At 33.1% G+C, this 26,462-nt stretch overlaps 2 protein-coding genes across 3 annotated transcripts in view; one reads left to right on the plus strand and one right to left on the minus strand.

Annotated features, from left to right (window-relative positions):
- Window positions 1-7,057: 7,057 nt before the first annotated feature.
- LOC145726124 (cystathionine beta-synthase-like) lies at window positions 7,058-22,242 on the plus strand. Its single transcript, XM_081975091.1, has 10 exons — window positions 7,058-7,371; window positions 12,412-12,518; window positions 15,384-15,551; window positions 15,643-15,824; window positions 18,186-18,272; window positions 18,339-18,624; window positions 18,674-18,851; window positions 21,483-21,617; window positions 21,677-21,867; window positions 21,919-22,242. The coding sequence occupies exons 1-10, from the start codon at window positions 7,154-7,156 to the stop codon at window positions 22,011-22,013; spliced, it is 1,647 nt and encodes a 548-aa protein (XP_081831217.1). The 5' UTR covers window positions 7,058-7,153; the 3' UTR covers window positions 22,014-22,242.
- Window positions 22,243-24,157: 1,915 nt separating this feature from the next.
- Window positions 24,158-26,462, minus strand: part of tfc (Brevican core protein triforce) — a 38,512-nt gene continuing 36,207 nt past the window's right edge. For both annotated transcript variants that reach the window (XM_081975106.1, XM_081975105.1), the window contains one exon: window positions 24,158-24,753. In XM_081975106.1, the coding sequence (XP_081831232.1) occupies window positions 24,506-24,753 (248 nt within the window). In that variant the 3' untranslated portion in view covers window positions 24,158-24,505. The remainder of the gene's footprint in view (window positions 24,754-26,462) is intronic.

Below are 26,462 nucleotides of genomic sequence, written 5' to 3' on the forward strand. Positions count from 1 at the left end.
TTTAGCTTGACGGTCACGTGAAAATTGGCAAAATACTGGTCATAAATCTCAGAAACACGTTTTATATCAAATACTGCCAGAAAACGTTTCTAACCCCTGATTTTTGCAACTTTAGAGCGTCGTTTGACAGTTTTGACGTTTGTGACAGTTGTCACGTAAATGTAGAATACTATTTAGCTTGACGGTCACGTGAAAATTGGCAAATTACTGGTTATAAATCTCAGAAACACGTTTTATATCAAATACTACCAGAAAACGTTTCTAACCCCTGATTTTTGCAACTTTAGAGCGTGGTTTGACAGTTTTGACGTTTGTGACAGTTGTCACGTAAATGTAGAATACTATTTAGCTTGACGGTCACGTGAAAATTGGCAAAATACTGGTCATAAATCTCAGAAACACGTTTTATATCAAATACTGCCAGAAAACGTTTCTAACCCCTGATTTTTGCAACTTTAGAGCGTGGTTTGACAGTTTTGACGTTTGTGACAGTTGTCACGTGATTGTAGAACACTATTTAGCTAGACGATCACGTGATAATTGGCAAAATAACCGTCATAAATCTCAGAAACACGTTTTATATCAAATACTGCAAGAAAACGTTCCTAAACCCTGATTTTTGCAACTTCAAAGCATGGTTTGACAGTTTTGACGTTATTGACAGTTGTCACGTGATTTCAGAAGACTATTTAGCTAGACTATGAAGTGACAATAATTGTCAAAATAACTGTTAAATTTCAGAAAATTGTTTTGTTTCGGAAACTGTGTTAAAATGTAATTCTTGCAAATTCTAGTAAAATTTTGACAATTCTGACAATAATGACAGACATTACGTGGTTTTAGAGAATAATTTGGTGTCAAAAATGACTCCTTTAAGCGCATTTTTAGAATCCTTATTAAATTTCCTATTCAATAAACTGAAAAAGTTTATGAAAAGTTTCACAACCAACATACTGGCAATAACGTAATTAAAAACGCTAGATTATAAACAAAAAAGCAAGAGAACGGTAGAAGAACTACGAAAACGGTAGAAATAATGTTTTAACGGCAGACCTGGCAACAATACAAAAATGTGGTTTTTGACCATTATAAAGCATTTACTAGATTTTTGAAAAATTTGAAATCTTTTTCAGAAAGTTCATGTTTTTACTGCATATAAAGCGACTATGGTTTGTATAGAGTGTGATGGGATGTAGGAATGTCATTTCTCTTTCCAAAAAATATCTCTAATAGAACCAAAAATTTGTTTTAAATAGTAAAACTTTTATTAAAACACATGACATGTCTATGTGTAAAAATTAAATTAATTAATTATCTGAACCGTTATACCTATATTATCTTAAAAAGTTTTCAAATGTTGCAAAGCATATAATACATTTTACTCTTTGATGGAGGTCATATTCTAATAAAAGTTATAACAAAATATGATTTTTCACTGATATTCACATAATAAGGATGACAAACAAGACCATAAATTGAGAAACTGTGCAAATAAGACAATCGCTCCTTAATAAGCTCATTACATGGTCAATTAGCCGTTCTGAATGATGAGACGTTAAAATTGAAATAAAAATGTATTTAGCAGAAATAACGCGCAATCTTGAGAACCCAGAGAGTTTAAACAATTGTTCGTCATTAATTAGACGGGTCGAGTGAACTAAACAGGGCTAGAGCTAGTAACATTTCAGTTGGTATTGATAGATTGGCGTTGTGCAATAAGACCCCGATTACTTTACATGTTACACTTAAGAAGAAGACGCGTGTGCAACCGAAACAATTGGCAAAAATTGCTAAACTTCCACTGGTAATGAGCGCTTCTGACCGCAGATAACATGCATTTTGTTCTCTTGATTTGCTTTCTCGCATCTTCAAAATTATACGGATGAGCTTACGACATTGACTCACATGTGTTCGTTAACAGATATAGAAACAAGCTTAATTTAGCTACAGAAAAATATAGCCTACATTTTGTTTACAAAATAATTGTATATTAATCAGCAAATGATATAATCCAAGTAATATACCAGATTTAAAAAAATAAGTTTTTAGTCTAATTGACTGTTGATATTTCTCACTCCAAGTTGGTTTTACATGCGCTTTGTCCCCTGACTGTGTTTCTGGCAATTCAAACTTTGACACCGCTTTTCTTGTTCACTGTACCAAATTTTGTAATGTTTTTTCAGGTTATTGAATAGGAAATTAAATTAGGAATCCAAAACTGTGCTTAAAACAAACATTTTCTCGCTCTAAGTGGGTTTTACAGGCAATTTTGTCCCTATCTATCATTTCAAACCGTCTTTCCGCCAGTTTATACTTTGACACAACTTTTCTCCTTGACTTTACCTGATTTTGTAGTATTTTTTTTATGTCATTAGATAGGAAATTTAACGAGGATTCCAAAAATGTGCTTAAAAACATGATTCGGTCACTCCAATTGTGTGAATTTGTTCCTGACTGTCTAAACCGTGTTCAAATTTTAGATCACAATTTGTTTGTTCCACTAAACCAGTTTTTCCTAAATTACTCGAAAACGGTGAAAGTTACAAAAAAATTGCTTGAGATGAAAAATGTTTCTAATCAGCTTCTTAAACCAGCACCATAAATTTGAAGAACAGTTTTTGCTTCCAGTATATAGGGTGTGCATAAAAATTATGTTGATTGACTGTTTTTGGTCACCCTGCAAGCAATATTTCAGATAGAATTTTTTGCCCAACATCACTGAAAAGAGAAGCTCAGAACGGTTTTCTTAAGTGGCTGAACCACCCTGAACTCCCAAAAATAACCGAGTTACAGGGTTGTTCAAATTTCAAACCACCACTTGTTGATTTGAAAATCAGATGCATCATCTCAGTTTTTCCTGAATAACTAGAAAAGTTACGCAAAAATTAGCAAGGGACCAAAAATGTTCCTAATCAACTTAACTCAGCACCGTAAGTAGGTAGCACCAACAAATCGTATAATCCAAGTAATACACAGATTTAAAAAGTTAAGTTTTTAGTCTAACTGACTGTTCATATTCTAGGAAGAACAATATTTTGAACATGCATAGGAAATGTTAACTTTTTTGTCACATTTAGTTATATTGGTTACATTAGAAAACTAAAAATAAGTAAAGCCACATTTACTTTGGTAGAAAAGAAAATGTGTTTTTTTATACAGAAAATCAAACAAAAGTAAAATGACGTAATGCAATAAGCAGGTAAGTGTTTCTGAACATGACAAATAGACTTACATTTAAAACGTTTACCTGTATATTACATTGTTGCGTCATTCAGTTGAGCCAAACCTCAAATAACTTAAAGCAAAATTTTTGTGTTATTCCGATAGATCAGTTAATCCAAAATAATTTCATACTACTTTAAGAGAAGTTACCAAAATTGGGAAGGCCAAAGAAAACAACAGAAATAATTGCTCAACATGATTACTCAGTTCTTCTTCTAGTGAGTATTAGTTTCGAATATTGGCGACCATCCTAGCTATGATGACCTTGTTGACTGCTGCTTTAAACAGTTCTGTGGTTGTTTTTGAATATCATGTCCTTAGGTTCTTGAGCCATGATATCATTCTTCTTCCGGGCCCTCTCTTTCCAAACACTTTTCCTTGAAGGATGGATTTTAAGAGTTTGTATTTGTTGTCATTTCTCATTATTTGTCCGAGATATTCCAGTTTCCTTCTCTTAATCGTTTTCATCATCTCTTTTTCCTTCCCCATTCTCCAGTATTGTTTCGTTGGTCACTCTATCTACCCATGATAATCTAAGGATCCTTCTGTATAGCCACATCTCGAAAGCTTCGAGCTTCTTTTGTGTAGCTTCGGTCAATGTCCAGGATTCCATGCCATAGTACAATATGGAGAACACATAGCAGCGCAGGAGTTTTACTTTGATATCTAATTTGAGGTTATGGCTATTAAAGAGCTTAGACATTTTGATGAAGGCATCTCTTGTTTTCTCTATTCTACATCTAATCTCTTGTGAGTGGTCCCAGTGTTCGTTTATCGGTTCCCAGGTAGACAAGTTTGGATACCCGTTCTATTGGTGTATTTTTAATAAATAGTTGTCAATTTAAAAATATACCAATAGAACGGGAACTGTCAGATATTACAGTTCGGATAAAACAGGTCAAAAAAGTGTGAGACCAAACTTATGTTTTTTTAAATGGAACACCCTGTATGTTATTAAAGCCACTTGAACAAACCTTCCAAATTATCATTCACAACCCGCCGCATCCGATCTAAATCTGTTCCCGCCAAGTAAATCATTGTATCGTCCGCGAATAGCACGATGTTACACCCCTTTACTGCTCCCACAATGTCATTTACATATAACAAAAACTACAATGGACCCAAGACTGTTCCTTGAGGTACTCCATGTATGACACTTAATGAATCAGACACAGAATTTTTAAATTTAACTCGCTGGCGCCTATCACTCAAATAGGATTGAAACCATCTTAGGGCCGTATACCCTTAATGCCCATACCGCTCATCTTGTGCAACAATACCTTTCTATCAACCGTTTCAAAAGTTCGCTTAAAATCCAGAAACACGGCCAGTACAACGTTACCCTTACCCTAATAAATTTTCAAGACTAGACACTTGAAATTAGTTTGAAAACCACGGAGACTAACTTGAAAGGCAGATTATAAGTCTTCAAGACAATTTTCATGAGTTTAAAGTCAATTTTCATGAGTTTGAAGTCAATTTTCAAGAATAGACGCTGAAATTATTCTGAAAACCACTAAAACTGACCTGAAAAGCAAATTTTAGGCTTTCAAGTCAATTTTCAAGGGTTAGGTTAGGTTAGGTTAGGTCAATTTGCGTGACTGGAGATTTGAATTTAGTGTGAAAACAACAAAAACTGACTTGAATAGCAAATTATAAGCTTTCAAGTCAATTTTCAAGACTAGACACTTGAAATTAGTTTGAAAACCACGAAAACTGACCTGAAAAACAGATTTTAAGCTTTCAAGTCAATTTTCATGAGTTTGAAGTCAATTTTCGAGTCTGGAGACTTGAATTTAGTCTGAAAACGACCAAAACTGACTTGAAAGGCAAATTTTAAGCTTTCAAGTCACTTTTCAAGACTAGACACTTGAAATTAGTTTGAAAACCACGAAAACTGACTTAAAAGGCAGATTTTAAACCTTCAAGTCAATTTTCATGAGTTTGAAGTCAATTTTTAAAAGTAGACAGTTGAAATTATTCTGAAAACCACTAAAACTGACCTGAAAAGCAAATTTTATGCTTTCAAGTGTTAGAAGTCAATTTTCGAGACTGGAGACTTGAATTTAGTCTGAAAACGACAAAAACTGACTTGAAAGGCAAATTTTAAGCTTTCAAGTCAATTTTCAAGACTAGACACTTGAAATTAGTTTGAAAACCAGGAAAACTGACTAAAAAGGCAGATTTTAAGCCTTCAAGTCAATTTTCATGGGTTTGAAGTCAACTTTCAAGTATAGACACTTGAAATTATTCTGAAAACCACTAAAACTTACCTGAAAAGAAAATTTTAGGCTTTCAAGTCAATTTACGTGACTGGAGATTTCAATTTAGTCTGAAAACGACAAAAACTGACTTGAAAGGCAAATTTTAAGCTTTGATATCAATTTTCAAAACTAGACACTTGAAATTAGTTTAAAAACCACGAAAACTGGCTTGGCAGGCAGATTTTAAGCCTTCAAGTCAATTTTCATGGGTTTGAAGTCAATTTTCAAGTATAGACACTTGAAATTATTCTGAAAACCATTAAAACTGACCTGAAAAGCTAATTTTAGGGTAAGTTAATGACCACCGACTCACAAGAGTGGTGCTCCCTGAAACCTGATTGATTAGGCACCAAAATATTATTTACATTACAATGCTCCTGCAATTGCATCTTTACCGCAGTTTTTAATACTTTTTCGTAGGTTTCTACATTGTTAATCGGCCTAAAATCATTGCATTTGCATAGCAAAGAGCATATTATTATCAAAGAACCTAAATTAGGTGAAATAAGTGCAAAAAAAAACACACTTTTGAAACACACACAAAAAAATTGAATTGAGAACTGAAAAGAATTGAAACTTTTTGAGATTTAGTATCTCGGTAAAACGAAGGGCTAGAGAGGCGAGCTTTGGCTCATTTTGTAGTATTTTTTATCCCTTTTTCTAATGACGAATTACCGAAATTGATTGAAGTTCAAATAAAAAAGTTACAACTATTCAAAAATTGAAAAAACGACATTTTTGGGCAAAGTGCAAATTTGGTAAATTTTTATTTTGCTCCATAAGGGTTCCAATGCACAGCAAAGGACATATTTATACCAAAGAACCTTAAATTAGGTGAAATAAACAGACAAAAAAAAAACACTTTAAAATAGTTCATTTTTTTAAAAAAAATGAGTATAATTAGGGTATATGAGTCTTTTTTATTAAGCAAAAAATGGGGCTTTGAAACTAAAATATGTTCAAAAAAATGTTCACGTCAAAAACTAACATAATTTGTTGCTAAATTGGTTACATCATAGAGCGTGAATCTACAATCTTATAGTGTTGTGTATTACTAATTTACAAAACACCACCAAAGTTACTGAAATATAGTCTGATAAAACTGTCATTCAATAACATTGCATTTTTTCATTAATCCAAATTTACTTAGGCTCACGTTAAAACAATTTTTCGGCCTTCGCTTATTACTTAAATCCCTCATTCAATTTACGATCCCGTCATATATTATTCATGTGACCGACTTACACGATATTCGTTTTAGGTTACCTACATTACATTTGAATTAATACGGCGCAGATAGCACACTTTTATCTGTTATGCGTGTAGAAGTTGATTCCAGAAAATTCTCTTCTTTCACTTTTACACTGCCTTACTTGATGTTTTAATTTATAATCAAAAATTTCAAAGTCTATACTAGTTTGATCATTTTTGATTGGTTAATACAGGCATTGAATGCGTTTGCTTTTAATTTAGGTGGTTTTTAATGTAGAGCAGTGTTATTCAGCGCCATTCTAGATAATCCATTAGATATTTATATCGCGTTGTTTTAGATACAGATAGGTCAACACGAACGTCTGGAAAAGTAAATAAGCCTGGTTACATTAGGTGACTAAGTCATTTTCCAGTTTTCCATCGAGCGGGACGATTCTTATTATAACTCTGAAAAAATGATGAGTTGCAATCAAAACGGGCATTCAGGCACAAATGGCCTTACTTGCAATGGGGTAAAAACCCATTTGTCTCATTTCAATTCAAAAGGGGAATTAGTGTACGTCGCCCCTATTAATGGTGAAGGGTTTGTTATTCCGGATGTCACTAGAAAGTGCCCTTGGACTAAGGATGCGAAAAAACAAGGGGTGTTTTATCCGCATACTACACAAGATTGGTAAGTGATTTTAGTTAAAAACTGGCCAATTACCATTAAATTGCTAATTATTAATCAATAGGATCTAGTTATGGACAATAAGGTGGTCGTAACTAATGCATTTTACACAGTTACGTAGTTTTTGATTTGTTTTTTTTTTATATATATATATAAACCATCTTTATTTCCGAGGAAAAAGGCTATCGACCTACCGGTCTTTCTGCCAATGTTACAGAAACAAAACTTATGTACTAAATATTTGTTAAAAAAAAAAAAAAAATATAATGTTTTACAAAGAAAAGGTTAAAATTAATAGTTCGTTTTTTTAGGTAAAATGTTCCAACAGAGTATATTGAGGAAAGGCGTAGCGAGATTGTCTATTTGGTCTTGTGAGGGAGATGGGGTTTATAATTGTCCAGTTGTGGGGGTTGCCTTTCCATTTTGCCTCTAGTTTCGTTAATCGTTCTGTTATTTTTGTCATTTGTGTCCGTTCGTAGAGTAATTCGTTAGTTGGGTTATGTAGTGGGTTTTGAGGATGTCTAATCTTGGTTACTAGTCTAAGTGCAATTTGTTCTGTAGTTTGTATGTGTTTTTTTGTTTTGCTGGTCGCATTAACTCTTAGTATGTGTCCGTAGTCGAGTAGAGGTCTGCAAATAGATTTGTATATTTTAGTTGCAGTTTTTGTGCTTATACCTCTGTTCTTGTACGTCAGGGCTCTGAAATGTTTAGTTCGTTTAATAATTTCAGTTCTCACATTTTGTGCATGTTTTGTAAATTTGAGTTTTTGGTCAAGTGTTATCCCTAAGTATTTTATTTCTGGGCTTGGTGTAGTTACATTACCGTCTGTTGTTATTGTAGGAGAGTTGTCTTTTATTTTGTGATTTGGTAAGAGTAGTTGGTTTTTCGTGGGGTTTGGTGTTAATCTCCATTTGTAGAACCATGCCGTCGTGTGGTTTGTTAATGTCTGAAGCTCCTCTACAGCTTTTGCCGTAGTTTTGGCATGAACTATGAGTGCTGTATCGTCAGCATATTGTAGAATGTAGTCATGTTTGCTTATGTAGTTTTTGTCAAGTAGATTGTGGTTGTATATGTCATGACAGTAGATATTGTAGAGGAAGGGTGATAAAGGCGATCCTTGTGGTAGTCCTTGTTCAGGAATAAAAGGAAAGGAAAGGGTGTTGTCTATACGTATTTCTAATTGTCTGTTTTCCAGTAAGTTTCTAATAATGTGGATTAGGTATTTTGGAGTATTCAGTTTGTGTAGTTTGTATAGTAGTCCTTTGTGCCATACGCTGTCAAATGCTTTGTTGATGTCCATAAAGAGACATGCTGATTTCTTGTTTTCAAGATGCGTAGTTTGAATGTTGTTAGTTAGTATAAACAAGGGGTGAACAGTTGAGTGCTTAGGTTTAAAACCAAATTGGTATGGCGGTATGTGTTGTCCAATTAAGTGTTGTAGTCTATTCTTTATAATATTTTCAAACATCTTGCTCAGTACAGGAAGTAGTGTAATGGGTCTAAAGTTTTGTACTTGTGTGTTGTTTAGTCCCGTTTTTGGAATGGGAATTATTATTCCCGTTTTCCAAGTGTCTGGTATTACGTTGTTTTTTATGCATCTGTTGAATAAGTTAAGTATAATTTTGTGCGTTTGTGGAGTTAAGTTTTTCAGAATTTTACTTTTTATATTGTCTTTTCCTGGAGCTGTATTTTTCATGCGTGCAAGTGCTTCGTCGTATTCTACGTCAGTAATCAATTGGTGTGTAAATGGTAAGTCATTGTTGAAGTAGTTGTCGTACCAATCAGTTATTCTAGTCCAGTTCTGCTCCTCAAAATTAGGGTTGGTGGAAATTGCGAAAGCTTTTTGAAAATGTCTGGCGAATGCGTCTGCTTTGTCTTTGTCTGTATCTAGTTCGGTACCGTTTTCATTGTTATTGCCAATAAAGTTGTTTTTTTTGTAGCGCGAGAGTTTTTTTATTTTTTGCCAGTAAGTTTTTCCCGCGTCACGTTCGATTTCTTGGCAAGCTTCTAGCCATTTTTCTTGTCTATATTGATCAATTAGTGTTTTTACGTTTCTGTTCAGTTCGTTTAGTTTTCGTTTTAGTTCGTTATCATTCGTTTGTGTGTATAGTCTGTATAATTCTCTTTTACGTTTGAGAAGTCTGAGTATGTACTTCGGAAGAGTATGTTGATAGAAGGTATTTTTTATGTATATTTGTGTTTATTTACAACACTGTAAATATTTTTAAGCTGATGACCTGGTGAGAATGTGACCCACTGTTTTGACTTATATTTAGAGTCGGGAATTTCCTCGGGACATAGTTAGCCTCAAATACCAATGAATAATGCTTGAACAGGTGTATTTGTCATACCTGTTTAACCTATTTATGTACTTTTTTCCCTGATGTGTGTGGAAGGTGACTTGGTTTACACAAGCACTAAACTAGCAAAATATTATTGTATATGTATAATTAAAAAAAGTGATTTGTTTAACCATTCTTAATGAATGTTATATTATAAATCATAAATGAAGTTCGAGTTGTCCACAATTATATTGTATTACAAGAAAAATGTTGAAAGACATTGATTTGAAATGAAAATCAATAATTTGAAAACTTGCTACAAATACAAAAACGGGGGTTATACTGCAACACAAAATAATGAATAAATTTATAAATTGAAATCACTCAGCCAGTCCATGTCCGACAGGGCTATTATTCCATCAATAATGACACCTATTAAGGTCAATTACCTAAGAAATAATGCACCGGAGGCCCTCTGTGTTCTATCGACCTCATTATTGTCCTTGGTATCTTAATTCCTATAAAATCCAGGGAATTATCTTTCAAAAAATGCTCGGACACGTATGTTATTACTTTTAAACACACATTTTTTGAAAAAAAAAAATTCGATTTACAGGTTGTCCCAAAATTGATTGACCACCTTCCAGTTGACATTTTAAATTAGAACCTTTATTTTTTGTTGCATTTATCGATTCTACGTAAATTTCTGGGTATTTTTCATGTAACACCCAGTAAGCATTAAGGTTCCGTTTATTCTAATCATAATTACTTTATTTAAAAATATTGATAAAAGTTACTTAACTCTTTAATTGATATCTACGAAGGCGTAGAAGGGCCACAAACATTTTTTTTCTTAAATTCCGACTTTTCTCGTTCATCGTTCTCGTTATTTCGACTTTGTACTCGGAATTTAATTAAATTCCGACTTCAAACTCGGAATTTAGTTAAATTTCGATTAAATCCCGACTTCGAACTCGGAATTTTACGAAGGCGTAGAAAGGCCACAGACGTTATTTTTCTTAAATTTCGACTTCAAACTCGGAAATTAACTAAATTCTGACTTCGAACTCGGAAATTAATTAAATTCCGACTTTGAACTCGGAAATTAGTTAAATTTCGACTTCAAACTCGCAATTTAGTTGCAATGTTGTCAATCTGACAAATTCTACAATTTTGGTTTGAAGAGGGTTTCCAATCTGTCTAAACTGACAAGTTCAACTAATTTCTTTGAAGTGTGTTTGCTTGCAATGTTGCCAAATTAACAAACTCTCCTAATTTAGATCGAAGACTGTTTGAAATGTTGCCTAACTGACAAAATTTGGTAATTTGGTTCAAAAGTATCCTTGCAATGTTATCAAACTAACAAATTCTACAATTTTGGTTCGAAGAGTGTTTGTAATGTAACCAAACTGACAAGTCCGACTAATTTCTTTGAAGTGTGTTAGCAATGTTGCCAAAGTTAACAAATTTTACTAATTTGCTTCGAAGAATGTTTGCAATGTTGCCAAACTGAAAAATGTTGTCTAATTTGGTTTGAAGAGCTTTTGCAATGTGACAATGTAAATTCTGAGTTCGATGTCGGAATTTAACTAAACTCCGAGTTCAAAGTCGGAATTTAACTAAATTCAGAGTTTGAAGTCGGAATTTACCTAAATTCTTTCGGAATTTAACTAATTTCCGAGTTCAAAGTCGGAATTTAGTTAATTTCCGAGTTTGGCCTTTCTACGCTTTCTACGGCCCTAAGAACCACGAACCCACCATTACACCCAATAGAAAGATGAGTTCAGTGCTGCATTGACATTGATATTGCAACTTTAACTGATAGTCAAGCAACCATAACAACGATGAACTCAACCATAGTCAGCTCTAAAATGATATGAGAATCTTTAGCAAAACTCAATAGAAATTATGAAGTCATCCAACTCACTGGATCTAAGAAACTTTTTGGAGGTTACAACCGGCTATAATAAATCTCTGAAACATCATTCTAGTTATTTAGTGAGAAATAGCACGTGGTTTCAGGAAATAATTTAGCTAAGCAGTCACGTGACAACTGTTAAATTAACTTTCGTAAATCTCAGAAACGTATTTTCTATTAAATACTGCAAGAAAACTTGTCTAAACACTGATTTTCGCAACTTTTGCGTACAGTTTGGCAGTTTTGACGTTAGTGACAGTTGTCACGTAATTTTAGAACACTGTTTAGCTAGACGGTCACGTGACAGTTGTCAAAATTACTGTCATAAATCCCCAAAACAGGTATTGTTTTGAAATCTGTGTTAAACTATGATTCTTGCAAATTCTAGTCTAATTTTGATTCAGCTATTGCTAATCGATGTGTTCTTATAAATGCGGCCATAGTCAAAGTTATACAATTCGTTTTTGTTGCTTCTGTCAATCAGTAATGTCATTTTTTCTCAGAAACACCTTGTAGGTTTAAATCTAAAAAATTTTACATACTTACATAGAAAAATGCTACAAGGATGGTGTCCATAAAGTTTGGGATACTTCAAGCCACAAAATAAAGATAATTCCCTGAATTTTAATCGAATTTATTTCATAATTTATGGACACTGTATAATGCTAGAAGGTTTATTAATTTTTATTGTTTTCAATTTCCAGACAATCATTTTTTATTGATTGATATTATTGGTGCACACGTTTGCAGTTTTATAGAATGCAATTTAAAGTACGATAAACCATAATTTTCATCTCTAATAACAAAATTATTACATCTTATTTATCTGTTTGTTTTTTTCAGGCGTAGAAAAGAGAAAATTGTCCCAGATGTTTTGAAACTAATCGGCAACACACCAATAGTACGACTTAATTCCATACCAAAAAAAGCAGGAGTGAAATGTAACGTTTGTAAGTAGCAAATTTTGTTTAATCTGCTAATTCAGTCAGGAGGTAGTTGCAGATCGCAAACATTAGGATTAACCGGTTAAATTGTCGGATTAACTTACTGCCAATAAATAAAAATTATTGCAATAATTTATGGTTTAGCAGATTAGCATTTAATCTAATTTCTAATAATCCTAAACACATACATTCCTACTTGGAACTGGTTTTTTCGTAACTGAGGCAACACTGTTACATAAGTTTTGATAAGATGTGTCTTGTCATCACACATTTTTTTGGAGAAAATGACGTTTATCTTTTATTAATAATAAATGTATACAATCAATATCCGCAGAAGTGAATTATGATTGTATAATAATTATTATTATTATATTGATTTGAAAACAAAAGTATTAATGTATTATATTTCAGATGAGCTTTTGAGTAATTATGTTTGGTATTTTATGACGTTGCTAATATGTACTACATTACATTCAAAGCATTTTTTTCGTATTTCTGTGACGTAGTAGCAATGTTGCCAGGTCTACCGTAAAACGGTATATCTACCGTTTTTGTGGTTTGTCTACCCTTCTCCTGTTTTTTTTTTTTTATATATAATCCACCGTTTTTAATAACATTGTCCTTATGTGGATTGTGAAACATTTTATATACTGCCATTTGCCAAATCCATATGTTTTATTTTGCACTGTTTTTTTCAAGTTATTGGATAGGAAATTTGATAAGGATTTTAAAAATGTGTTTAAAACAGTCATTTTCTCACTCCAAAAAGGATTTACCAGCGATTTTCTCTTTGACTGCACTTTCAAACTGTGTTTCTGGCAGTTCAAATTTTGACATCGCTTTTCTCTATGACTGTACTAAATTTTGTACTGTTTTTTTCAAGCTACAGAATAGGAAATTTAATGAAGATTCTAAAAATGTGCTTAAAACAGTCATTTTCTCACTGTAAATGGGTTTTACCAGCGATTTTCTCCTTGACTGGTGTTACAAACGGTGTTTCTGGCAGTTCAAACTTTGACACCGCTTTTTTCGATGACTGTACCGAATTTTGTACTGTTTTTTTCAAGCTGAAGAATAGAAAATTTAATGAAGATTCTAAAAATGTGCTTAAAACAGTCATTTCCTCACTCCAAATGGGTTTTACCAGCGATTTTCTCCTTGACTCTTCTTTCAAACTGTGTTTCTGGCAGTTCAAATTTTAACGTCGCTTTTCTCTATGACTGTACTAAATTTTGTACTGTTTTTTTCAAGCTACAGAATAGGAAATTTAATGAAGATTCTAAAAATGTGCTTAAAACAGTCATTTTCTCACTGTAAATGGGTTTTACCAGCGATTTTCTCCTTGACTGGTGTTACAAACGGTGTTTCTGACAGTTCAAACTTTGACACCGCTTTTTTCGATGACTGTACCGAATTTTGTACTGTTTTTTTCAAGCTGAAGAATAGAAAATTTAATGAGGATTCTAAAAATGTGCTTAAAACAGTCATTTCCTCACTCCAAATGGGTTTTACCAGCGATTTTCTCCTTGACTCTTCTTTCAAACTGTGTTTCTGTCAGTTCAAACTGTGACACCGCTTTTCTCCCTGACTGAATCCAATTTTGTAGTGCTTTTTCAAGTTATTGGATGGGAAATTTAATGAGGATTCTAAAAATGTGTTTAAAACAATCGTTTTTACACTCTAAGTGTGTTTGACAGGCGATTTTGACTCTGACTGTTCTTTTAAACTGTGTTTCTGATAGTTCAAATTTTGACACCGCTTTTCTCTATGACTGTACTAAATTTTGTACTATTTTTTTCAAGCTACAGAATAGCCAATTTAATGAGGATTCTAAAAATGTACTTAAAACAGTCATTTTCTCACTCCAAGAGTTTTACAAGCAATTTTGTTCCTAGCTTTCCTCTCAAACTGTGTTTCTGGCAGTTCGAAATTTGACACCGTTTTTCTCACTGACTGTACCAAATTTTGTAGTGTTTTTTCAGGTTATTGAATAGAAAATTTCTTAAGGATTCTAAAAATGGGCCTAAAACAATCAGTTCCTTTCTCCAAACTCCAAGAGGGTTTTACAGGCAATTTTGTCCCTAGCTTTAGAGACGTACTAAAGGTTAGTGAATAGGAAATTGAATGAGGATTCTAAACATGTGCTTTAAACATTTTCTTACTTCAAGTGGGTCACGTGACAATCTGGCTAAATTATTCTCTAATACCACGTGATATCTGTCACTAATGTCAAAACTATCTAAATTGGCCTATAGCTAAATATAGAATCTGCAAGAATTACAGTTTATCACAGTTTTTGAAAGGAGATGTATTTGAAACGTGTTGAAAAAATGAAAATTTGTATTTTGGAAGTATGGTTTATAGGTATAGGGTTAGCCACCCAAACCGTTCATTAAAACTTTATTACTCTCAAATATTTATAGAAACTTAAAATTTTGGAAGTAAGATAAATTCGATGAGTGCTATATTTTAAAAATATTTTTAAAAAGTTTAATCGTTATACAACACTTTTGAACATTTTTGTTTTGCTTAAAACTTGCCAAATTCCCTTTTAGAGAGTGTTTTTAACTATGTGAATCTCTGTTGAGTTTTGAAGACGTTCGACTATATAAATCTATAAATTAAAAGAAATAACTAAATATAGATTAAACCAATAAATCAATTTTTTTTTTCACAAAACATTTAATTTTTTATTGTGTTACATATGTTATACCATGTAAATGGTGTTATTTCGTATGTTATCTTTGATCCACAGCTAAAGTCGAAAAGTGTTCACACATCTTACAATTTTCTATATGTTAGTTTTGAAGAAAGTAAGTTTTGTGTTAAAACACTATAAAGATAGGACTGATTTGAATGTTTCCTTTTCAGATGCAAAACTGGAATATTTTAATCCCGGGGGTTCCATAAAAGACCGAATTGCAAAACGGATAATCGAAGATGCCGAAAAACAAGGCTTGCTGAAACCCGGCATGACTATTATCGAACCTTCGTCAGGCAATACTGGAATTGGTGTGGCATTGGCAGCTGCCATTAAAGGTTCAAAATGTTTCTTCTTCTTCATATATTTTACCTTTACGCAAATGATGAGCATTCTTATCGTTATACAAATTTGTCTTTGGATTTTAAGGTTACAAGTGCATTATTGTGATGTGCGAGAAGATGTCAAACGAAAAAGTGGCAGTGATGCATGCTTTAGGGGCTCAACTCATCAAAACCCCCATAACAGCCGATTCCTATTCAACCGAAGGTATTTTTGGAGTTGCTAATCGTCTGCACAAAGAAATTCCTAATTCTTTGATTTTGGATCAGGTGAGATTACTAATAGACAATTTTATAAGAGTAGGTTACTTAACTTTTAAAAACACGGTTTAAGTAAGAACCGTCACTTTGACAGCAACGTGAAATTAACAATCACTAGTCGCAGTGATTGTACAACTGGGCTTTAATTAATAAATGACTGCACTTAAAGTATCAATAAACGTCGATTTGCTGGATTTATATTTTATTACAAAAAGCAGTAAATCATATAAGTTAAAACAAAAAAACTTCTAAATTAAATCACGTCCATTAGGTTGCCACACCTTAATCCACTTTCGAACCAGGAACTAAAAGAGTACACCAACTCTACATTTGTAAAAAAGGATTATTCTTCTAGCTCCTGATGATGGGTTCTTACAGACCCGAAACATGTTGAGCATACCTTTATTTAATGAAGCAAAATAAATTTATTGTGGAGAAGACTCTGTGTTCTTTTCATTTTGGTATTCATGCACCTCCACTCTTTACATTGTTCGCATTTTTGTTTTTTGAACACCCTGTATGTGTTTAATCGTTTTTTGGTTAGTACAAGGTAAAAAAGCAGTTTAAGACCAATATTTTTAGTTTTTTTACGGTCTTTAAAACTCAACAAATTACCGAGATACATAATTTTCAAAATTTTGATGGAATTTCCCAGAAACAGTAAATAAAGTCGAGTATCTCGGAACCGGTGAGAGTTGCGGAAATTTTATAAGAGATGAAAAATGTTCAGAATGACTTTTTGGAACCAGTGAACTAAATTTACACCCACGTACAACTGAGTAAACATGGTCACAACGGACATGGTTTTTTCAAATTGGCAGACCAAGTTTCAAATTTAACTCGTTTCCCTTCCTTTTTTGGAACACACTGTATATGTTCCATCTTGTTGCGGTTAGCACGAGGTAAAAGAGCAGTTCAAGACAAGTGTTTTGAGTTTTTTACGGCTTCTAAAACCCGAAAAATAACCGAAATTAGGAATATTCAAAGCAATTTCTAAAAAAGTTGAATATCTCGGAAACGATAAAATTTTTCAAGAGATCAAAAATGTTCAAAATTATTCTTTGCGCTCCAGTGGACTAAATTTACACCCACTTATTAGAATCGGACAAACGCCGTCACAACTTATAGAGCGTCAGTATCAAATTAAACTGAGTTTTTTGCACACTCTCTATATGTTCAAGTGTGTTGCGGAGGAGAAAGAGCAGTTCAAGGCGAACATTTCAAGCTTTTTACATGTCCCTAAAACCCAAAAATTAACCGAGATACAGAACTTTCAACATTTTGATACAATTTCGAAAAAAAATAAAAAAGTAGAATATCTCGCAAACCATTAGAGTTACATACATTTTGCAAGGGACCAAAAACAAACAGAATGTGAGTAAACATGTTGCCAACTGACTAAAATTGGTAAAAACTGACATCAAAACTCTAAATTCTGTTGAAAAGTATTAAAAAAGTTCAAAAGTGTCTAAACAGCTTGTAAAATTGACTAAACATGTTGCCAACTGACTAAACTAAACTCTAAAATATGTTGAAAAGTATTAAAAATCTTCAAAAGTGTTTAAACAGTTTGTAAAATTGACTAGACATGTTTCCAACTGACTAAACTAAACTCAAAATTATGTTGAATAGTATTAAAAGTTCAAAAGTGTCTAAGGAGCCTGTAAAACTTACTAAACATGATGCCAAATGACTAAAATTGGTAAAAACTGACATCAAACTCCTAAATTATGTTGAAAAATATTAATCGGGTTGCAGTTAGCACGAGCTAAAAAAACAGTTCAAAATGAGCATCTAAAACAACTAAAATCCAAAAAATAACTGAGAAATAGAATTTTGAAAATTTCTGATACAATTTTCAAGAAAAAATAGTGAAAAACTGAAATACACTGGAAACGGTTGAAGAAACAGACAATTTGTCAAACAAAGAGACCAAAAATGTTCAAAATGATCCTCTGCCTCAGTGGACTGGGTTTACACTTACTTAGAATCAGGTGAACGCAGTCACAACTAGCAGAGAGTTAGTTTCAAATTTAACTCGTTTTTCGTTTTAGTTTTGGATACTCTGTATACGTTCAATCGTGTTTCACCATGTCAAAGAGCAGTTCAACACGATTGTTTTTAGATTTTTTACAGTCACTAAAACTCAAAAAATAACCGACTTGTTTTGAAAATGTTAAAAAAAGTCGAATATCCTGGAAACAAAGGAGCATAAATATTCAGAATTCAAGGGCTAAATCCAACGATTTAAAAAAGCTTTTGAAATTTTGTAGTCAAAAACCCAACTGAATATTAATTCAGCCTACTACATAAATAATACTTTGTTGTTTTATGCAGTATTTTACAATTTGAAAATGTATAATTTTTCAGTTTTCCAATCCTGGAAACCCTTTAGCACACTACGATACCACCGCCGAAGAAATTCTAGATCAATGCGACAATAAAGTGGATGTTTTGGTAGGTTTAGCTTACTTAGATATACAACCATGGATTTAAATGATTAAATTGGTGAATAAACTTTAGGTTCTAGGTGCAGGTACTGGTGGAACCTTGACAGGCGTCAGTAGAAAAATCAAAGAAGTCTCTCCCAACACTATTATAGTGGGCGTGGACCCTGTAGGTTCTGTATTTGCGGTACCAGACGCCCTCAACAAAACCGATGTAACATTTTTTGAAGTTGAAGGGCTTGGATATGATTTTGTGCCCACTTCTTTGGATCAAAGAGCCGCCGACCGTTGGATCAAAACCGACGATCAGGAAAGTTTAATCATGGCTCGACGATTGATTAGAGAGGAAGGGATACTTTGTGGTATGCAACGTCTCTTTTAAAGATAGTTTGATAAAGAAAGATGTGGCAGGTACGAGTAGTGGGGCTGCAGTGTCAGCAGCTATGAAAGTGGCCAAAGACCTTAAGGAAACCGACACTTTGGTGGTGGTAATTCCTGACAGTATCAGAAACTACTTGACTAAATTTGTGTCCGATCATTGGATGGAAGCCAGAGGATTTCAGACTTGCGACAACATCAACAATCATTGGTAATATTTCCTGACTGTTTTTCTAGTTGTTTTTGCAATACGACCAACATGCATTTTGTCTAACTCCTTAAAAACTATTATTATCATACCTATTGTTAGCTTTTGATGAAAGAATAATCATTTTAGTAAAAGGGAATATGGGTCCATCTCAATGTTGCCAGGTCTACCGTTAAAATGGTATAATTACCGGTGGGTCATCTACCGTTCTCTTTTTTTTATATAATCTACCATTATGTGGGTTGTGAAACATTTTATATTATGTTATTAAGTACTAGATATGAAATTTAATAAGAATTTTAAAAATGTGCTTAAACCAGTCATTTTTTGCTTTTTAATCTACATAAAAAGAAATTTAATGAGGATTCCAAAATGTGCTTACAAATGTCATTTTCTTACTTCAAGATGGTTTTACAGATGATTTGGTCCGTGACTGTACTTAATCAGTGTTTTTGGCAGTTCAAACTTTGACACCGTTTTTCTTCCTGACTGTATAAAATTATGTAGGGTTTTTCAAGCTTCACAAAAGGAAATTTAATGATAATTCCAAAAATGTGCTTCAAAATGTCATTTTCTTACTTCAAGAGGGTTTCACAGACGATTTTGTCCGTGAGTGTTTTTTACACTGTGTTTTTAGCAGTTCGAAGTTTGACACCGCTTTCCCCTTGACTGTATAAAATTTTTTAGTGTTTTCCAAACTACATAAAAAGAAATTTAATGAGGATTCCAAAAATGTGCTTCAAAATGTCATTTTCTTACTTCAAGATGGTTTTACAGACGATTTTGTCCGTGACTGTCCTTAAACAGTGTTTTTGGCAGTTCAAACTTTGACACCGTTTTTCTCCCTGACTGTATAAAATTATGTAGTGTTTTTCAAGCTTCACAAAAGGAAATTTAATGACAATTCCAAAAATGTGCTTTAAAATGTCATTTTCTTACTTCAAGAGGGTTTCACAGACGATTTTGTCCGTGAGTGTTCTTTTACACTGTGTTTTTAGCAGTTCGAAGTTTGACACCGCTTTCCCCTTGACTGTATAAAATTTTTTAGTGTTTTCCAAACTACATAAAAAGAAATTTAATGAGGATTCCAAAAATGTGCTTCAAAATGTTATTTTCTTACTTCAAGATGGTTTTACAGACGATTTTGTCCGTGACTGTCCTTAAACAGTGTTTTTGGCAGTTCAAACTTTGACACCGTTTTTCTCCCTGACTGTATAAAATTATGTAGTTTTTCAAACTTCGCAAAAGGAAATTTAATGACAATTCCAAAAATGTGCTTCAAAATGTCATTTTCTTACTTCAAGAGGGTTTTACAGACGATTTTGTCCGTGACTGTCCTTAAACAGTGTTTTTGGCAGTTCAAACTTTGACACCGTTTTTCTCCCTGACTGTATAAAATTATGTAGTGTTTTTCAAGCTTCACAAAAGGAAATTTAATGACAATTCCAAAAATGTGCTTTAAAATGTCATTTTCTTACTTCAAGATGGTTTTACAGACGATTTTGTCCGTGACTGTCCTTAAACAGTGTTTTTGGCAGTTCAAACTTTGACACCGTTTTTCTCCCTGACTGTATAAAATTATGTAGTGTTTTTCAAACTTCGCAAAAGGAAATTTAATGACAATTCCAAAAATGTGCTTCAAAATGTCATTTTCTTACTTCAAGAGGGTTTTACAGACGATTTTGTCCGTGAGTGTTCTTTTACACTGTGTTTTTAGCAGTTAGAAGTTTGACACCGCTTTCCCCTTGACTGTACAAAATTTTTTAGTGTTTTCCAAACTACAGCAAAAGAAATTTAATGAGGATTCCAAAAATGTGCTTACAAATGTCATTTTCTTACTTCAAGAGGAAATGGGTCACGTGACTGCCTGGCTAAATTATCCTCTAAAACCACGTGATATCCATCACTAATGTCGAAATTGGCTTAGAATCAGTAAGAAAACTGTGTAACAGTTTTAAATCTGTGATTTCAAGTATGGTTTATATAGCAAACTAGCATTATTTTTTGATCTACTGTTTTTTAACCGATTATTCTACCGTCATTGAATATTTTGACTTGGCATCATTGAATATTGCAAATCCTCTTTGGCCGCTGTTCAATGGAGATATTCGGTAGCACTTTTGCAGATTACTTCTACTTAAAATTGCCAACACTGAATTGTCAATTATGTGTAGACGACGAAATATTCTTTGTATACTTTGCTATTTTTTGTTATGTAAGCAAGAAAAAAAAAATTATCTCCGGAAGACTCAACAGAAGTTGCTAATCTCCCAAAGGAGGATAGCACCAACAGTAGCAAAAATTAGTAGTGAATGTTTAGAAATATACTAAAGTGCTTCACAAAGGCTCCAAATGTATGACTCTAATGGTTGACTATACAGTAGAAAGATCTGAAGTTTGAGAATTAATAAAAAATGCTTTAATATTATTTAATTTTTATAAGAATGCTTTCTTTGTGATAAAAGCTAGTTTGTGAGGCATTTTCAATCATTTTATCACTACCAAATGTGCTAATAAACCAAACTAATAACGATTAAAATGAAATTCTGACAAATATTGGATATACAGGATGTCTCTTTATTAGAAATACCTGATTTCTTGCATTCTATGAGTTAACATGTAAATTAATTGTAGGTGGTGGAACTGCAGTGTCACTAAACTTCCTTACAGGAAGATCACAAGAGTTTCTGTGGAACAAAACTGTGGTGAGGTGTTGTCTTTAATGAGAAAACAGAATTTAGACCAAGTTGCGGTAGTGAAACTTGACGGGTAAATTATTCACACTTATTTATACCGCAAACTGGTAATAATTAAGGATTCGTTTTCAGAAATATTTTGGGATCAGTCACAAAAAAACATTTAATAAATAATCTTCTGGCTAAACAGAGACAACCATCGGACTCTATCGAGAATTGCACCATTCGAATATACCCCAAAGTGGATCTGAAAACTGGACATCTCGGTTTGGTGTCCAGGATTTTGGAGAAGGACGATTACGTTATTGTGAACGAAAATGAAGGTAAGTTTTAATAATTAAATTGTCTGAAAGTGAATTAATGTAACATTTTAGGGTTTGGACAGAGGAAGAAAGAAACACCCGTTGGTGTTGCCGATATAAACGATTTGTATGAGTTTATTTGTCAGGGTGAAATTAAGGAAACCTAAAATTTAAAGTGTTTATTCAATTCAACCAGGAATGGTTTTTTGACCAATTTTTAAGCTAAGTTTATTTATTTATTTATTTACTTGCGTGTTAATTTGAAAAACTTTTATTTCAAAACCGCAATTTAAGCTTTGAGTTATTATAACCTAAAAGATTGTATAGCGAGGCGGAAAACATAATATTTATTGTTAACCTTTTATCTTGTGGTAAATATACGTATTTTCTTGATAATTTTTAATATGAATGATGCAGAGTTAATTAAATTATGGTAAAATATGCGATCTTAAAATTAAAAAAAATCTAGTGATGAGCGTAAATTTACCGTGACTGGTTATTTACCGGTAAGGTAAAATAAAATCAATGTGACAGGAAAATGTACCAATTTTACCAGTTAATTGAAATTTAACTAGTAATTTTACGGGTACCTATCTAATTGAAATTTGCTTGAAAGATATCATTTTCCTGTCATGTGCATTAACTTCATTAAAGTCAAATTAAAAACTCAAAATATTGTCAAAATAAAATCCAGAAACTAAAGACCGAATAAAAGGCTGTTTTGATTTGTTAATTTGTTTTAGGAATTTTGGTTTATCAATAATAAAATAAATAAAATACATTTTTTCTAATTATGGCATATAAAGTGACACTTTTCAAAACTGATTAGAGTGACAAAACGTTTTACTTTATGTAACTAGTTACATTAAGTATCACTTTATGTAACTAGTTATGAAATGTTCATTTCATCACTCCCTGTTTTTATGCATTTCCGTAGAAACATATGGGCGACATCCATCATAACATGTCGTTGTCACTGTTTATACAAGGTGCTTTGAAAGTGAATATTTGTGTTAAATCACTTTAAAATATGGTTTTTACCGCTTTTTGGTCAAAATTAGAAAAAATTATGAATGCAACACGTTTCGAAAATGTCTTATTGTGTAACTCATTCAAATTGTAGGACCTCGCTGCGCTCGCCCTACAAACATTCATTCGTTACACAAAATCGATTTTTTCGTAACTGGTTACATAAATAGCTATTTTTAACTTTTTTTATGAAAAAGTAGCTTTTTCTATTAAATTGTAATTCTTGCAAATTCTAGGCAAATTTTGACAGTTTTCAGTTTTGACATTAGAAACATATATCACGTGGTTCTTGGAGAATAATTTAGCTAGACAGTCACGTGATCACTGCCAAATAACTGTCATGAATCTCAGAAACTAGTTTTGTATCGAATACTGCAATAAAACTTTTCTAAACCCTGATTTATGTAACTTTTGAGCACAGTTTGATAGTCAAGGACAAAATAGCTTGTCAAATCCACTTGGAGTGAGGAAATTACAGTTTTAAGCACTTTTTTGGAATACTTATTAAATTTTCTTTTGTGTAGCTTGAAAAACACTACAAAATTTTGTACAGTCAGAGGGAAAGCGGTGTCAAAGTTTGAACTGCCATAAACACAGTTTGACAAGACAGTCAGGGATAAAAAAAGGCCTGTAAAACCTACTTGGAGTGAGAAAATGGATGTTTTAAGCACATTTTTAGAGTCGTCATTAAATTTCTTACCCAATGACATAAAAACCACTACAAAATTTGGTACAGTCAGGGAAAAAAACGGTGTCAAAGTTTGAACTGCCATAAACACACTTTGAAAAGACAGTCAAGCACCAAATCGCCTGTAAAACCTACTTGGAGTGAAAAAATGACTGTTTTAAGTACATTTTTAGAGTCGCCTTTAAATTTCCTATCCAATGACATAAAAACCAGTACAAAATTTGATACAATCAGGAAAAAAACGGTGTCAAAGCTTGAACTGGAAGAAGAACAGGGTGAACGGACAGTCAAGCACAAAATCACCTGTAAACCTACTTGGAGTGAGAAAATGACTGTTTTAAGCACATTTTTGGAATCCTCATTAAATTTTCTATCCAATAACCTGAAAAAATTCTACAAAAACGGTTTTTAATTGTCTTTTAAAACCTCATCATTTGGAAACGGAAAAACTGGATTTTAATCTAGTTTACACTCTTAAATGTAAGTAAACTAAACTCAATGGTACGCAAAGTCTTATTTTTTGTAATTGGCCAAATAAATAGCTGGTATAGTGTTTCTCGTTAGTTTATTTACAAAATTGATGCTTATTTACAGGTTTATCAGTTACTGCAATATACAACGTACTTATTCTTAGGTTACATTGTATTCTTAGGACCAATAATTTCACCTCCGGATAAATTTACTCTAGTCTGATTTCACAGATTCTATAGAAATTTTGTGCGGAATAAAAGTATTCTGAAGTGAAAGTACCGGCCCTTTTACTATAATAGTATATACAGGTTTCAGGTCTTAGAGCTCTTTATACTTCCAAACCTAATTTCCAACGAGTATAACAAAGAAAAAACAATATCACATTGGACGCACTATCTTCTCATTTTAAGCCCAGCTTAGCCGAGCGAACACACTCTGACAGAGGTTGGAATGAGTGTAATATTTTTTGGATTAGGGCTGCACTTCGCAAACAAAATATGTTTCAAAAGAGCAGGGCGAGTCGTTCCATTTCAATCCTTTGCCGTCTCGGTTCCATAATTCGAGACAATTTTCCTGTTCGCCGTTTTCGTATTCGAAATTGTTGGGTTCGCCCGCGTTCCAGTTGGTAAATGTGATGGGTCGACCCGTCGACATCCAGAAGAAGTTGCCTTCTTCGGCTAGGTCGGTGCCCGAGGTCCAGAAATGTTCGTTACCAAAACCTGGAAAATGATAGAAAACTATTAGTTAATGTTCTCTCTCTTTGTTAATAAATTAAATAATACAAATAAAAAAAACACTTTTTAATATTTGGAATGGAAAGTTCAAGTTTCTTCGAAAAATGTTAATCAGGCGGAAATATTTGTTTTCTTATGTATTATCTGGAATTCATACTATTGAAAGCAAGTAACGCTTCCAGTACTACAGTCCGTAAAAGTTTCTTGTGTAAACTTGCTCTATTAAAACAAAATCATAATTTGTACTGTTTTTTGTGGTTAGCACGAGATAATCGAGCAATTCAAGACGAACTGAGCGATTCTGAGCTTTTTACAGACGTTGAAACTGCAAAAATGATGGAGATATAGAATTTTTAAAATTTTAATGCCAATTTCCAAAAACAAATCTCAGAAACTTTGCAAGAAACCAAAAATGTTCAGAACAGAGTTAGAGAGTTATCGACTTTTATCGATTTTTAGTTTTAGAAGAAAACAGAATTCTGAACTACGCTTTGGGACATGGAATACCAAAACACTTTTTGTGGCAGGTTAATTTGATAACGCCGTAAATGTATAACCACAGTATTAATATCCTTGGAATTAATGAAACCAGATGTCCAGGGTGCGTATTCTGGAAACGAAGGAAGGGAGTTATCAAGAGAAATGTCTGTAGAATGTGACAGGAACCTTTGTCAGCCTCTTCTGTCACGTTCTATCAGCACTTCTCTTGAGAATTCCCTGTTTTCAAGAGTTAGGGCCCAGATAGTAGCATGTGCGTGAGGAATGGGATGACATTTTATTATTCAGGGAACAGTGATCAGAACCATATAGAAACGGTGTGGGATTTATCGTGAGAGTTAAAATTAAGAAGTCCTTCCGAAATGTTGTCGGGTATTCGGACAACATTTTGGAAGGATCAGATGTTTTTCTGGTACCAACAACAAGAAAAAAAAACCGATGACATACTATCCCTTATGGAGGACAGAAAAATCGCTAAAGTCAAACAACAGCAACAACAAAGATACACATCAAAAAACTGTCAGGTACCGAAGTGTTTAATGTTTCTGAAAAAAATATTTTTACAGGTTCACGAATAAGTCTTTGTTGGTTCTTCTTGTCTTCCTTCTGTCTTCAATCATCTGGCCCGTAAAACAATATATTTCAATTGGTCTGTTCCCAGAGAGAATCTCCAACTAGTAATCAGAAAAATAGTTACATCCATCCATGGGCTACAAGTCAAAAACCGTCATAGTCTTGTGAACATTTAACCAATGAATTTTGACATTTACTGTTTCTTGTTTCTAACCTAAAAAACTCGCATTTCTGTATGATTTCTGTCTAAAATTGTCTATGTTTTGTTCTTCATCAATATTTTTTTTTGATAAGAAAATATTCATTCATCCAAAAGAGGAAAGATTTATTTTTCTTTGCTGTTTTGTGTTTCTCTCTTGTCTTCCTGGGTTGATTTTCCGGAAGTCATACATATCTCGAACTTTTGTTTCCATTTTAAAAAAATTGTCAAAAATCTCGAATCAAATAGCGGTCTAGACACCTCATGGTCTTCCAATGATTCTGATTACTTATTCTTCTCTCATTGCCTTATCCGTTGCGGACGTTGGCTATTAACATGGCTATTCTTATCTTGTTTACTGCGCTTTTAGACTGATTGGGAAAGTCAACAGATGACAATCCAAACCACTGGCGTAGGTTGTGCA

This window comes from Ips typographus, linkage group LG3 (assembly GCF_016097725.1).
Source record: "Ips typographus isolate SLU linkage group LG3, UJ_Ityp_2.0, whole genome shotgun sequence".
Classification (NCBI taxonomy): Eukaryota; Metazoa; Arthropoda; class Insecta; order Coleoptera; family Curculionidae; genus Ips; species Ips typographus.